This window comes from Rhincodon typus, chromosome 33 (genome assembly GCF_021869965.1).
Source record: "Rhincodon typus isolate 14 chromosome 33, sRhiTyp1.1, whole genome shotgun sequence".
NCBI lineage: Eukaryota > Metazoa > Chordata > Chondrichthyes > Orectolobiformes > Rhincodontidae > Rhincodon > Rhincodon typus.
In genome coordinates, this window is record NC_063364.1 from 29,655,646 (window position 1) to 29,669,504 (window position 13,859).

A 13,859-nucleotide genomic window follows, 5' to 3' on the forward strand; every position below is an offset into this window, starting at 1 on the left:
TGTTGGTTAATATGATAAAATGAATTTTAATAACATTGAAACATTTACATAAATGGAAAAGGATTTTTGGCCATTTCTGAACACTAAAGTAGAAAACAGAAACAATGTACAAGAAAGCACCTTTTTTTGTAAAGTGTGAAAGTAATGCCGCATTATCTGCTGGAACTAAATAGCTTAATGCTACTTGGAGAGATTCACAAGTTACCTCTACAGAACTTGAGAAAATGCTGATGTGGGTCACAAGGAATCTAAATTGCATCTGTGGTATAGTAGACAAAGCAATGAAGGTGGACATACGTGTTCAACTGCCAACTTTGTAAAAAATATACTCACATGAATCACATTATGTTTCATTAAATAGAAAAATACACATAGCATGGGACTTTTTTTTAAATTCCATGGATTATCACTGTTCCATTGTTGTAAGCATCACAGATGCTGTGTGGATGGTGCCTTATGCCATGATGCACTGCACCACAAAGCATGCTAGGATAAAGAAAGTCCCAAAGTAGACCCATTGAAGTTAATTTCTGTTTAAACCTCAACAATGAGAATCTGTTCAATAGTGCTTTAATCCATCTTGCAAAAAAAATGCCCTTTTAGTATTAAAAAACAAAGCTTTTTGTTTTGCAAGAATACCAACGTAAATGGGAAAAAAATACTGTATGAGGACACTGCTGAGTGGTTGGTAAGTGGACTGTAATTGAGGTGGTACCATGGAAACGCACCAATTTGATGATGACTGACAGTTAATGACCAATCTTTAAATTTAAAATTGGGCAGGTTGACTCAAAGGCATTGCCCTGAGAAATTAACCAGAAACTACCTGTCACCTATTTTGTTGAGTTGAAACAGATGCAGTGTATGTATGTCTTTTTTTTGTCTATAAAGAACAGGGTCCCATGTATTAATATTTGGCTTCCAGTAGGTGTACATGCATGACAATGTGGGCCCAATTGAAATCCTAAATTGGTTTTAAAGTAACTATTCTCATATAATTAGTTGGTAAATGTTGGCCAATCACAGCATCACATCTAATGTTCTGGAAGCACAGATTGACTGGGTAAAGTCAATATCTATCTTGTTCCAAACAGCTTTTGGACATACGGCCAATATACCTAGCATCACACTAGCACTGAAATTCATATACCGTGTTATTTATTTGTGAAACAGACAGAACGCTTTTTGGCTTATGTGATAGACAAATGTCAACAATACTCAAGTTCTGTACTACCAAATTACTATTCCAGGAGCTTCTGTTCTAATTAAAACAACAAAAATTACATATGTAGTCAAGATCATCTCTATGGAGCTTGACGGAGATCATTTTCCCAGAATTACTGTGACCAAGTTTGAAGAGCCATGGACTACGCTTTTTGTTCCTCGTGTATAGGTTGCTTGAGGGAGGGAAGCAGCATACGTAATTCTTGCCCCACACAGATTACACTGGATGACATGTCCCCAGGAGGTATCAGGTAGCTTATTCAGCACTGAGTCATTTGGGATTGTTCAGTTCTCCAGCCAGACAGGGACATGACCTGTAGTCTACACCCTGAATCTGCACAGTATAAAGGTGCTTGTTTGAGTGCTCACCTTTTGCTAATAAACATCAAAAGATGTATGGACATTAAGATTTCAACATTCCACATATACTTTTTATATTTGTAACCTGGTCTAATTCTGTTGTAGGCATGTTTTTCCTCTTTCTCTCTCAACTCATACTTGAAAGGTGATTGACAATAAAAACTGCAATATGACTTCACTATAGTTTTCTCTCTAGTAACATCAATGCCAGGAATCTAAATTAAACCTACACTGTCGTTTGTAGTTTTCATTCATATATTGGTGTTTCCCCAATTCTCTGATCTTGGACTTCCCTATGTGTACAGTTACAATCCTGCATTTTCCATTGTTTAAAGCACAAATCCAATGGCAGTGTAATGCAAAGACTTCTTAGTAGAAAGAAGTAGCAGATCCCAACACAGGCATTGCACTGCCTACTTGTAACCATAACCACAAGTCATGGAGTCTGTGCTGTAGTAGGTATAATGATGGGTGTCTAAATCTTAAGAAGTCTTTATGCCTGGAGCTATGGCCTTCTAGTACAGTCTGTTGCACATACCTAATTTTCTAGAAACCAAGAATGCTGGAAATAACTTAGGCATTATCAATGTAAAACAGTAAAGTCACCGTAGTCCCAGGGACCATAGGGCTGCTTTCTTGTTAGAGATGACTAGCAGTGGTTTAATTTGAAGGTGGTCATGCCTCAGGGGAGGAGCGAGATTAAAAAGGGAGGACCTTCATGGTATGGTACAAGAATTGAAAACGTGCTGTTGGTATCACTCTGAATTGCAAACCATCTAGCCAACTGAGCTAAGCGACACCAGTATCTATGTAGAGAGAAAGGGAGTGATGGTTTCAATTTGAAAACTTTTCAAGAGTTGACTCTTTCTCTTCACAGATGCTGTCTCATGTGAGTAATTAATGTACTTTGCAATTGTGGTACTAAATTAGGAAATCATTTTGGAGATTCTTAATTTATTGATGGAACAGAAAATCAGTGACAGAGTGGCTCTGTGGAACATGTTAATTCAATATGCTAGTTTCTAGTGGGGTTTTCAGAAGGATTCAATACCCCAGTGCTACAGCTTTTAGACAGCAGCTACTATGATAATAATCCTAGGAAATCCTGAGCAGACTGTTTTTAATCTTTCTTGCATGTAATTTTTTTTCCAAATAAAAGCATGAGTGCCGCTAAGGAGTGGAATTAAAAGGTTTCTTCTTTATTTTTTAAAATGTGTATACTAAAAGGTCAGTTATTACAATCTTCTGTTTAAACCTCAGTTAATCAGGCCTGGAATTTTCCTCCACAAAGAATAAGTGTTAGCAGCTGCTCAAAAAAAAAACACATGGAAATGTCTGTGACAGGCATAGAGAAGGTTTAAAGGGAGGTATAGAACTGAAGCCAGCTGGTTTTCCTACAGAGATGTCAAGAAAAATGACTGGGAGAGTTAGTGCAATGCACCCCCCATACACTGACTGCTGGCTGCACACTCAGGCTCATCTGAGAGATGGATCCACAATGCTAACTGCAATTCCTCTGAAAGGAAGACAGGAGCTTGGGGTTCTCTGGTCTGCTGATGCAACTGGGATCCTAACCCAAGTGCTATGCAGGTTTTCTCAATGGTGCCAATTTGAGTGTCCCAACCAAAGTTCAGAGTTGAAATGCTGTATGATGTATTTACAGACCCTCTTTGCTGTGCCACTGCATTTTCATCATTCCACATGTAGCATGGTGAATGACAAGTTAATCTGCTTTTAGTGTTGATGGTTGAGTAAGGAATGTTGGTGCAAACAACTTTTGAATACAAGGATAGCCTCTATTTAACCTCTCATCCAAAAGTACATAGCTCCAAACTGTACTTACCCAGATAAAAACCGAAAGAGCTACGGCTGCTGTAAATCAGGACCAAAAACAAAGTTGCTGGAAAAGCTCAGCAGGTCTGGCAGCACCTGTGAAGAAATAAAAACAGTTAACATTTCAGGTCTGGTGACCCTTCCTCAGAAGTTCCAAGTTTGTTCTGAGGAAGGGTCACCAGACCCAAAACGTTAACTCTGATATTTTCTTCACAGATGCTGCCAGACCTACTGAGCTTTTCCAGCAACTTTGTTTTTGTTCCTGTTTTATTTACCCAGAACTGTGCCAAAGAAGTTGTGATCTACTAGTACAGGGCTTGAATTCAAACGTTGACTAACGTAATGAATCTCTCGATAAAAATGTCTCAGGTCCGTCAGTTACTTGATATTCTTGGATAACCTTAAAGCCTGCTGATCTGGAATTAATACAGTGATGTAAATCTTATTTCTTGTGTACAAGCCATCCCTAGCTTCCAGTTTAAAAAAAAACAAAAAAAAAAGTTGATCTGAAAATAAGACTCCTTGAAGTCACCAGAGACACAGAGGGAACAAGAAACATTCCATACCTACACAGTGTGGATAGGGAGCTGTGAACATGAGATTAGGGTCAGGACCAAAAAAGCTGGAAAGTGAATATTCTTCCCCTCCCCGTTTCCCCTTCAATGCACTAGCTTACAAATAATCTGACCTCCCACCCCAAATTAATCCCCAAACATAGGTGTAAATTTGTAGGCAAATATACACAATAATACTCACATAAAAACAGTTCCAAACACTTTATAAAAGAGGAAGACATGAAAACTGAGCAGGAGATTAAACACAATGGGAAATTTTAAAGAGTCATAGTTAGATGAAAATTACAAAGCAAGTAGCTGGATGAAGAAAAAAGACAAACAGCAAGCTGTTACATTAAACTGTCCTACAGATCCATTTGTTTTACCCTTATATCTGATGTAAATAGCTTCTCACCAACAGGTTTAGTCTTGGTGGTCTAAGAAGCAAAGATAGCCATGTAAGTGTTATCCCTGATTGGCATCCAGTGATTCTTACACAGAGAATATACAACATGTTGTGACACAGAAATAATTCTCATATTCACTGTTTAAGAATCAAGGCTCAAGTGAGATACAGGAAGTCTACAGATTACAGTTGGGATAGGGGAGGGGAATGATCTAATATTGTGTTTAGGGTATAAACATTAAGATAAAATGAAGGCGAAGTTCCCATACCCCACTGTAGAGAAAAGAAGAAGAATCAGTTGTATGTAGGTATCACATAGAGATTTGCATTTCTAACCTCCAAGTTCCAGTCCAGGAGCAGGAAGTCCCACCATTAGACTAGGTTGCACTGACAAAAGCATGGATAACAACATGTGCACACTCAAGCTAAACCAAAAGTATGCTTTACCATTTAAAATATATATTAATTGAAGATACTGATTGTTTCAGTTCAGTCAAAGTCTCATCGTCAAATGATAGTAATGTAGCTTGCGTTGTAAGTTTAAATTGGACCCCTTCAGAAACAAAAACCGAAAATTATAAACAATTACTACTGAGGCACCAAGTTAGAAAACCAAGTCAGAAAACCAAGTCAAAGTAAATCGCTGCATTTATTTCATCCCCCCCTTGTGCACAAATTGACTGTTTCAACGATGCAGTTCCACATATTGTTGTTTTCCACTTTCTTGTCGAAGTCGTGGGTAACAATGCTACCTCATTGTTGGAACTACACTCCATCCTTACTCAACCACTACATAGTTCCTCCCTGCCTCACCCCGCTCCTCTCTGCACTGATAGACTATCCAGGGGAAAATCATCCAAAGTCAACCATTGTGAACTAACCACTACGGAGATCAGTCAACACCATTTTGGTGTGCACGAGCCTTTTTAGGCACACCTCAATGCCACATTTTTCCTAGCCTTCAATGTTACACAGATGCTGCAGACAGCACTGAGGCTGGGCCCAAATTTTTGTTTTATTGGGTGCAATTAGAGTTGAGTTAAGAAAATAAACATTGGATGCGACACACACATCTCCATAGCTGGCATTTATATAGCGCCATTTTTAAACAAAAGCATCCCAGGCGGTGCATCGAGTCCAACAAAAAGTTATCAGCATAGAGGTTGGATTGTTCAAAGATAATAACTACCGGCAACTGTAACCAAGTGCATAAAATCTGTTTCAACTCCGACTAGAAAACAAAAGCAGGTGGCAAGTGTACAAGTCAAACTTTCATAATACAAAACATAAACATAATAGGAAAGAATGGGAACTGGCAGACAGAAACAAAGAAAATCACAAGCTTCCAGTATATTGATGATGAGAATATGCTCTGAGAAGGGCAGCTCCATTTTCCCAATCCCCAACAGTTGGTGCAAATAGCGGTGGGGCCTGCAGACCCATTGTGGGCTCAAAACCACTGAGTTTTGAGAGAACGGGCTGATCAGAATAGAACAGTTGTAATAGTTTCTCTCTTCTGAGTGTAACAAATGGCTCAAGTTACCATGGCAATCGCAGGCAGGAACTGGCCTTCTTCCCTGGCGTAACCATCAAAAGTTTCAGGAGCATGTTAAAGAACGAAAACTAGAGAGAGCGAGATCAATTGGTCTCTAGGCAACCGTACTATTCAATCTAGTTCTACAGACAGGGCATTAAAGTAGTCAAATAATACAAAATGGTCAGATCTACAGTTGGCACAAAACAACCACTGACAAATTTGCCATCTGGTAGCAGGGTGAAAACACAGTTTTTCTCCAGTAGAAAACAAATTAAAAATTGATGTTTTTCTTCCTTTGTTTCTCAATCATTATGCGGTTTTCCCTTGTAAATACTTCCCCAACAACATTGCCACAGAAAGTGCTTACAGTTATCATGGCAAGTGGCAATGATGGTACCCGGTAAGACTGCAGAAGGAGCCTGTTGTTGTTGTTGATGATAATGAATTACATTTCTATAAATTAAAAGCTATAGCTCGACTGGTAAAATTTGGCAGGTGTCTTCCCTGAGATAAATCCAATCTTTTACGACATGCTTGAGCATCGAATGGCTGGTGATCCCATTTGGGTAAGGACTTTGTCCAGCCACTGCAGAGGTCCATTCAGGTGAAGCTCAATCCAGCAGGGGGTACTGGTCACTGTCTGACGTCTACAGAGATAAAAGGCAAGTCATATAAATATGCATGTGGTAGAATTTTAACCTGGACCTCCTTCCCCTGATTCTTTAAAAGTATGTTCTGTCCCCACCAATAACGAAGCTTAACTTTGGTGCTTAGGCATCAGTCCTCACAAAAAGGTCTTGTTTGTATGAACTCATTACATCTCAGAATCAAACAGATTATATTGTCATTATCACATTGTTGTATATGGAAACATGGACTGGACAAACAGGTGGCCACATTACAACTGTGATCGTACTTCAAGTACTTTAAATTTAAAATGTTTTTGCGTGTTGTAAAGCATGAAAAGGAACATAACAGCAGGCCATTCAGCTCCTCATGTGCTTAGCCATTCTGGATCATGATTGCTATCAATCTCAAACCACTTTCTCGCGCTATGCCCATTCTCACTCATAGAGTGGAGAACATACTTAACGACTAAGTCTCCGCAGCCATCTAGGGTAGAGAATAACAGTGATGCCCCATCTTTGGAATAGATAAATTTCTCCTCACCTCAATCCTAAATGGCCTACATTTCATTTGCAGACTGTGCCCTTGGTTCTAGACTCCTCCAACAACTACAATATCCATTCTGCATTCACCTTGTCTAACCCGTTAATCATTTTGCAAGGTTCAATGAGATCAGCTCTCATTCTTCTGAACTCTGAACAAAACTATATGCAGCACAGTATATAAATGACATTTTTTATTTCCAATACTAATCAAATGGAAATTATCTTAAACTTACCTAACAAACATAGAAACTTTATTGATGGCTAAACCATATTAATTGCAAGTTGAAAAACATGAATATAGAGGAATGTTATTAGATATTATCTGCCAAAATGAAGAAAGTCAAAATGTCAGTTTGCTATGGAATCAGAGAAATTGACTGGGTATGATTTTAATATCCAAAGCAAAGGACTGATGGCAAGCAGCAAATAACAGATACTATGAGCAGTATGAGAGCTGGTCAGAGACCAACATTCCTACAGAGAGGCAAAGTCTGTCATGTTGTCCTTCTAAGATCTAGAACCACAAGTGTAGAAACCTTGCAACACTGCTTTCAGTGTGACTCCCTAGGTTTAGGCATTTCCTGTTGAATATCTTGTGTCTGGGGGCTGCATTACCTTTTGCAGGTTGTCATGTACATGGCTATACAAATGAACGGGGAAGCCATTTTGCTATGCTGTTTTTAAAAAATGCAATAAGATGGTTAATATTAAGCGGTACTGCCAGAGACATCGATATTAGCCAAGACACCGGGTCTTTGTGCAGTCCTATGCAACTTCACTTTCTTAACTGCTCTTCCAAAAGTATCCCATACATCAAAACTGATCAAGTTTTGAAGATGTATTTGAATCTGCCCACAGTCCTTTCAATTACACTGTTTCTGGCTCCTTTTGTTTGCAAGAATGAGTTAAGGGAAATTTTCCAATACTACACGAGCTAAAAGTGCTGTGAAACCCAGTGCTCCTTATATATGACACTGTTACATACACAGCACACATGGTACCATTCCTTGATAGTGCAACCATCTTATTTTCCAGACTTCCTCTGACTCTTATTGAGCTATTACCTGCATATGCCATGCACACATTTCTTTAACAAACAAAGTCAGCCCATTGCACAAGGCAAAACACCGAATACAAACTGGCCAAATGTTGTCGTGGCCTTCTCAAATGTTCCAGCCAGACTCAGAAGTTAGAGCCTGCTTTACTATTGTCCTCTCACTTGCCCTAGGCCAACTGTAATGCCTCCAAACATGCATGTCCGTGATCAGTTAACTCAGCATGAAATCTGATCTGAAGCCTTCTGGCTTTTACAGAGCGGTCCCAAACCAAATCAAATTTTTGTTTTTACTCAGAAGGTCATCTAAGGTAGCAGCATTAGTAGCAACATGCAATGCAGTACTGTTTCTCACATAGAAAGAGATAGCTCCAGGCACCTTCAAAAGTACTGAGTGACAAAAATTAACAGAGTGGGGAGAAGATAAAGTTCCGCTCAAGGGTTTTGAGAGCAGCATTTCAAAGGTATCAAGGAAATGGGAGGTAAATGGAAGTCTGAAAAGAGAATTAGGACAGAGGTTCCAGAGGGCAAGGCTGGAAAAGTGGTCTGAGATATGGGACAGACAACAAAATAGAATCACAAAATCTCTAGAGTGTGGAAGCAGGCTATTTGGCCCATGAGTCCACTCTGACCTTCCAAAAAGCACCCCACCCAAACCCACCCCCTACCCTGTTCCTGTAATCTTGCATTTCCCATGACTAACCCACCTAGTCTGCACATCCCTGGACATTATGGGCAATTTAGCATGGCCAATCCACCTAACCTGTACACCTTTGGACTGTGGGAAGAAACCAAAACACCTGGAGGAAATGCATGCACACATTGGGGAGAAGGTGCAAACTCCACACAGACAGACACAGTCACTCGAGTCTGGAATTGAACCCAGGTCTCTGGTGCTGTGAGACAGCAGTGCTAACCACTGAGCTACCATGCGAATATTGCTAAGAAAATTCATTATTTTGATTTTAAAGAAAATGCTTTCATATTAGATTTTAAACCATGGTCTTGCATCAAGATGATTTCCACCAAAACATTCAAATTGGACTTTAAAAGAAACACCACTTAGAAAGAACAACATGGCTTAACATGGGACAGAGAAGGAGGGGCAAAGCAGAAAAACTGGAGCAAACTTTCTTACAGTTACTGCTGAATTTACATATAATACACTGGAGAGTTTATCTACTATTTTAAAAAATATTAATGACATGACAATATCCACGACAACACCCTTCCCAACTTCTGAGTCCTAACTTAATGTGTGTGTTTCTGTGCACATTTAGCATCTGGTTGTGATTATCTAACTGGGCAGGAGCCAACACTCTAGAGTTTGGCTGTTATTTGAATGTGGGGAGAACCAGCAAAGTCTCTAAACATCTGGTGATTTGGAGGGTGGGTGGGAGTTGCTAATCAGAGGCAAATCAGAGCTGTTGCTGTTCCTCCTGTCTGCTAAACGTGAATGTGCAAAAGAAAATATATATCTTGAATTACTGTGCAAAATTACAGTGTAATTTAGCAGAAGTGTTCCCTCCTTTCCTGCAAAGACTGGAATGAATTTTTAGAAACGCTGACGAAGTCGACATCCTCCAACTGGACTGCGCTGACAGGACGGTGTCACATGTGTGCACATACAGCTGCAAGTCCATCTGTTCCTTTTGGTCAATATTCTAGGCTATTTATTTCAGCGACAACTTGCCTTTTATGGCACCTTTGTCGTAAAACATTTCAATACATTTCACAGGAGCGGTTATCAAACAAAATTTAACATTAACTCAAGGAGATATCAGAACTGGTGATTAAAATTTTGTACATTTTAAAGGGGGTGGGGGGAGAGAGAGAAATGGAAAGGATTAGACAGAGAACTCTACAGCTTAGGATCTGGGTAGTTTAAAGCAAGGCTACCAATTGTTTAGGCTCTTTTTCTGCACACTGTTGTGTCGATTAAGTGGTTTTGGGCACATAACATACAATAATTTTATGTTACTGCTACTTTTTAAAATAAATACTTGGATCGTCCTATCTGCTAGTAGCAGCAAAAGCATCGGTTTATTCTGGGATTTCCATTGTGTGAAACCTGCCCTGTAGGTGCTGGTGGCACACATTCAACCATTCAGTAAAATATTGCATCCTCAGAAAACTACTAAGGAAGTTAAAGATGGAATCTGTGAAGGCCACCCCTACCACAATAATGGGTTCAATAAGTACAATATAAATGCAGCCTTGGGCTCAACCTGCACCTTTTCTGAAAGCCTCCAAGTAGTCAGCCATCCCCCAAATGGGACTGGGGTGTAAACACCCCAACTGCTCTCTCCAACAAGCACCAAGACTCCTGCTTGAACTGCAAACCCAATCACATAACCATTAGCACCTGAAGCACCAAATCCCTTCCCTGCCAAAGCCCTAAGTAATGAAATGGCTAACATGCACTGCGCATTGGACATTGTTTACAATACCTGTATTCTGCTCCCCAGCCTTTGACAAAGCTCATTCGAATTGTGCACATCCTGGTCAGCTGGTACACTGCTTCAAAACCCTGGTTCACTGACTGAGCCAGCAAGGCTGCAAACTCTTGGTTATTGAAGATCTTGAGGTTGCATCCTGTCAAGAGAGAGCAAACCCACTGCAGATCAGAATGCACATCACTTGCCAAACAACTGCCATTTCCCTCCCACGAAATTCCAATCCCCTCCACCCTGATTCTAGCGTGTAACTCCCTGCCAAGTATTTGTGTTTACCCATTCAAACCTTCTGAACCTCTTGATTAAGTGCCAACCCATAGCTCACTCCTGGGTGACTGTTATTCCAGTAAGGCACCAAACAAATCCCTTGATTAAATTCCAGCCATAGTTTACACTTAGAGAACCAACATTCTACTCATAAACCATCTGAATCCAGTCTGCTGGGAATCTGTTATTCAATGGTATGAACTGTCAAACCACCTGCCTTTAAATTTAACATCTGATCAGTAGTTTGCGACAGATCCATTAGTGAGCGCACCAGAAACCACAATGTTTGCAGTATATTGCAAATCCAGTTTCATCACAAGTTAAGGGCTAGTTTGTGTTTTCGAATTAATTATTCCCTCTTGTTACTCAGGGTGGTTGACCCTGGTTAGGCTTTCCAGGTGATCGAAAGTCACAGGCATTTTACAAAGAACAACAATTCTTGTGGCACAAGGGACTGCACCACAGCTGATTGCATGACTGCCTTAATCAGCAATCCTCAATCAGGGTTACAAGAATTTGTCAGAACATATTACTAAGCGAGAATAGCCATGAATACACAACGGGAAAATACAATGAATAGAAAGTGCTCCTTTCCCCAGCTTATACATACAAATTTCCTTTCTCATTTAACAAACAGCACCATACGAAAGCCATTCTATTGCGTTACCTGGCGGGATCTTGCAAACAGTTGCAGGGTGCCACCCGTAGCGTTGGTTGCAATTCGGACTCTGGACAAAGATGGCGCTGTCACTCAGGCATTCAGCAAAGACCTCACCCCCAATGTAGTATAGCCTGACTCCCCTGCCTGGAATGCACAGAATACAGAGTCATCAGCAGTCAAAAACAAAAACAAAACACAGGGGCCTTTTCAGCATTGATCCACATGAAGCAGTGTATCCTTAAAGAACCCAGCTGCCTTAAACATAATAGCTACTTTACAAACTCAAGTATGCAAGCTTGAAGAAACTATGATAATTAAGCATTTGGAAAGCACCAGAAAGGAATCAAATTAAGGTAAGAAATAAAAACACTTCTGCTGCCTGCAATATTTTAGAATTGAGTCTTTAATGTGCCATGAGGCAAACCCTGAACTGCTGGAATGTGCTGAGTTGGACCTTACACGTGACCTTGTCATAAGGTGGGCAAATTTTCTCTCCCATATACTTGAAATGGCATCAGAATCTGTCTCATGTGTGTAAACTCATCAGGGCCACAATCTGATGCGTCAGGCAGCAATTCATTAGTCGCTTCCACGTGAATGGACCATGCTAATGTGTGTGTTACAGACAAATGCTACATATAAAAAAAGCAGGCAAAGAAAATGACCAATGTTTGAGCCTGTTGATCAATAGATGGCTCACGCTATTAGAACAAATGCTACAACTTCACACCTACTGCAGGGAATGCCAGCATATCCCATAATCACATGAACTGCAAAGTGAAAAAAAAGGAAGTAATTAGGGAAAGGTGAGGAACTGACACATCAGAGGGAAGAAGAGGTGGTATTAAATACTACTTGGCCATTTCCCAAGTTTGAGACAGGTACAACCCGTCACTTTTAATAATCCACTTTATGCCTTTGTCCCAAGATGATGTTTCAGCTATGGAATTCAAATGCTGACCATTACTAATTGATCAGTTTTGGCGAATGTATATTTAATGGGAAAGTTTGGTCAAATAACTTTACAACAAATTGAAATAAGATGCTGGAAATCTGAAATAAAAGCAAAATGCTGGAGAAAGTGAGCAAGTCTGGCAGCATTGTGGAGACAGGAACAGAGTTAATGTTTTGAGTTCAACACAACTCTTCTGCGTGCTATTGGATTGGAAACATTCACTCGGTTTCTCTATCCGCAGATGCTGCCAGACTTGCTGGGTTTCTCAGCACTTTGCTTTTATTAACCTGCATAAAGCGGAGAGGCGACGGTCTAATGGTATTATTGCTGGACTGTTAATCCAGAGATCCAGATAACGTTCTGGGGACCTGGGTTCGAATCCCACCACGGCAGATGGTGGAATTTGAATTCAATAAATATCTGGAATTAAGAGTCTAATGATGACAATGAATCTATTACCGATTGTCAGGAAAAACCCATCTGGTTCACTAATGTCCTGTAGGGAAGGAAACTGCCATCCTTACCTGGTCTGACCTACGTGTGACTCCAGACTCACAGAAATGTAGTTGACTCTTAACTGCCCTCTGGACAACAAATGCTGCCTAGCCAGTGATGCCCTCATCCAGTGACTGAATAAAGAATAAAAGCATTGCTTTGTTACCTTGCAACATTATAAAACAGGGAAGGTATGAAGAATTGTCCGCCTGTCTTCAGGAACAATTCTGCACAGTACAAAATGTTTTCTCCCAGGTTGTCTCCAGTCAGCACTTGTAAGAGTATTAGATTTTTTTAAAAAACCAGGAGGAATGCTGGCAAGAGCAAAGGTCTTTTCCTTAAAGGAACTTAGTGAAACACAAATCCCATTTTTTTAAAAATTAGACAGGCAGGGTTCCTGCAGTTGACATTAACAATGAGACAAACAGAAAGAGTGAGCTTGCATTTACATATTAAATAGCTAGTCAGTCTGTTTGTGAAGGTGTTGGTTGATGAATGTTGGCCAGGAATCCAGAAGAACTCGTTGTCCTTGTTCAAATATTGACTTGGAAGATTTATTTTCATTTGGGCACATGTGGACATTGCTGCCAAGGCTGACATTTATTGCCCATCATTTGCTGCCTTGAAAATAAAGCGGTGGGCCACCTTCTTGAACTACTGAAAGCAATTTGGTTCAAATAAGTGGCTTGCTAGGCCACAACAGACAACAGTACAGAATCAGTCGTGTTGGTGTGAAACAACATCACAATCATATAAAAACCAAAAGAACTGCGGATGCTGTAAATCAGGAAGAAAAACAAAGTTGCTGGAAAAGCTCAGCAAGTCTGGCAGCATATGTGGAGGAGAAAACAGAGTCAACGTTTCGGGTCCGGTGACCCTTCCTCA

The 13,859-nt window shown here is 40.1% G+C and overlaps 1 protein-coding gene across 1 annotated transcript in view; it reads right to left on the minus strand.

Annotated features, from left to right (window-relative positions):
• Nucleotides 1-13,859, minus strand: part of smad3b (SMAD family member 3b) — a 30,539-nt gene continuing 16,680 nt past the window's right edge. The window contains exons 5-7 of the mRNA XM_048616126.1: nucleotides 11,531-11,668; nucleotides 10,591-10,735; nucleotides 1-6,561 (exon numbers count right to left, since the gene is read on the minus strand). Of these exons, the coding sequence (XP_048472083.1) occupies nucleotides 6,438-6,561; nucleotides 10,591-10,735; nucleotides 11,531-11,668 (407 nt within the window). The 3' untranslated portion in view covers nucleotides 1-6,437. The remainder of the gene's footprint in view (nucleotides 6,562-10,590; nucleotides 10,736-11,530; nucleotides 11,669-13,859) is intronic.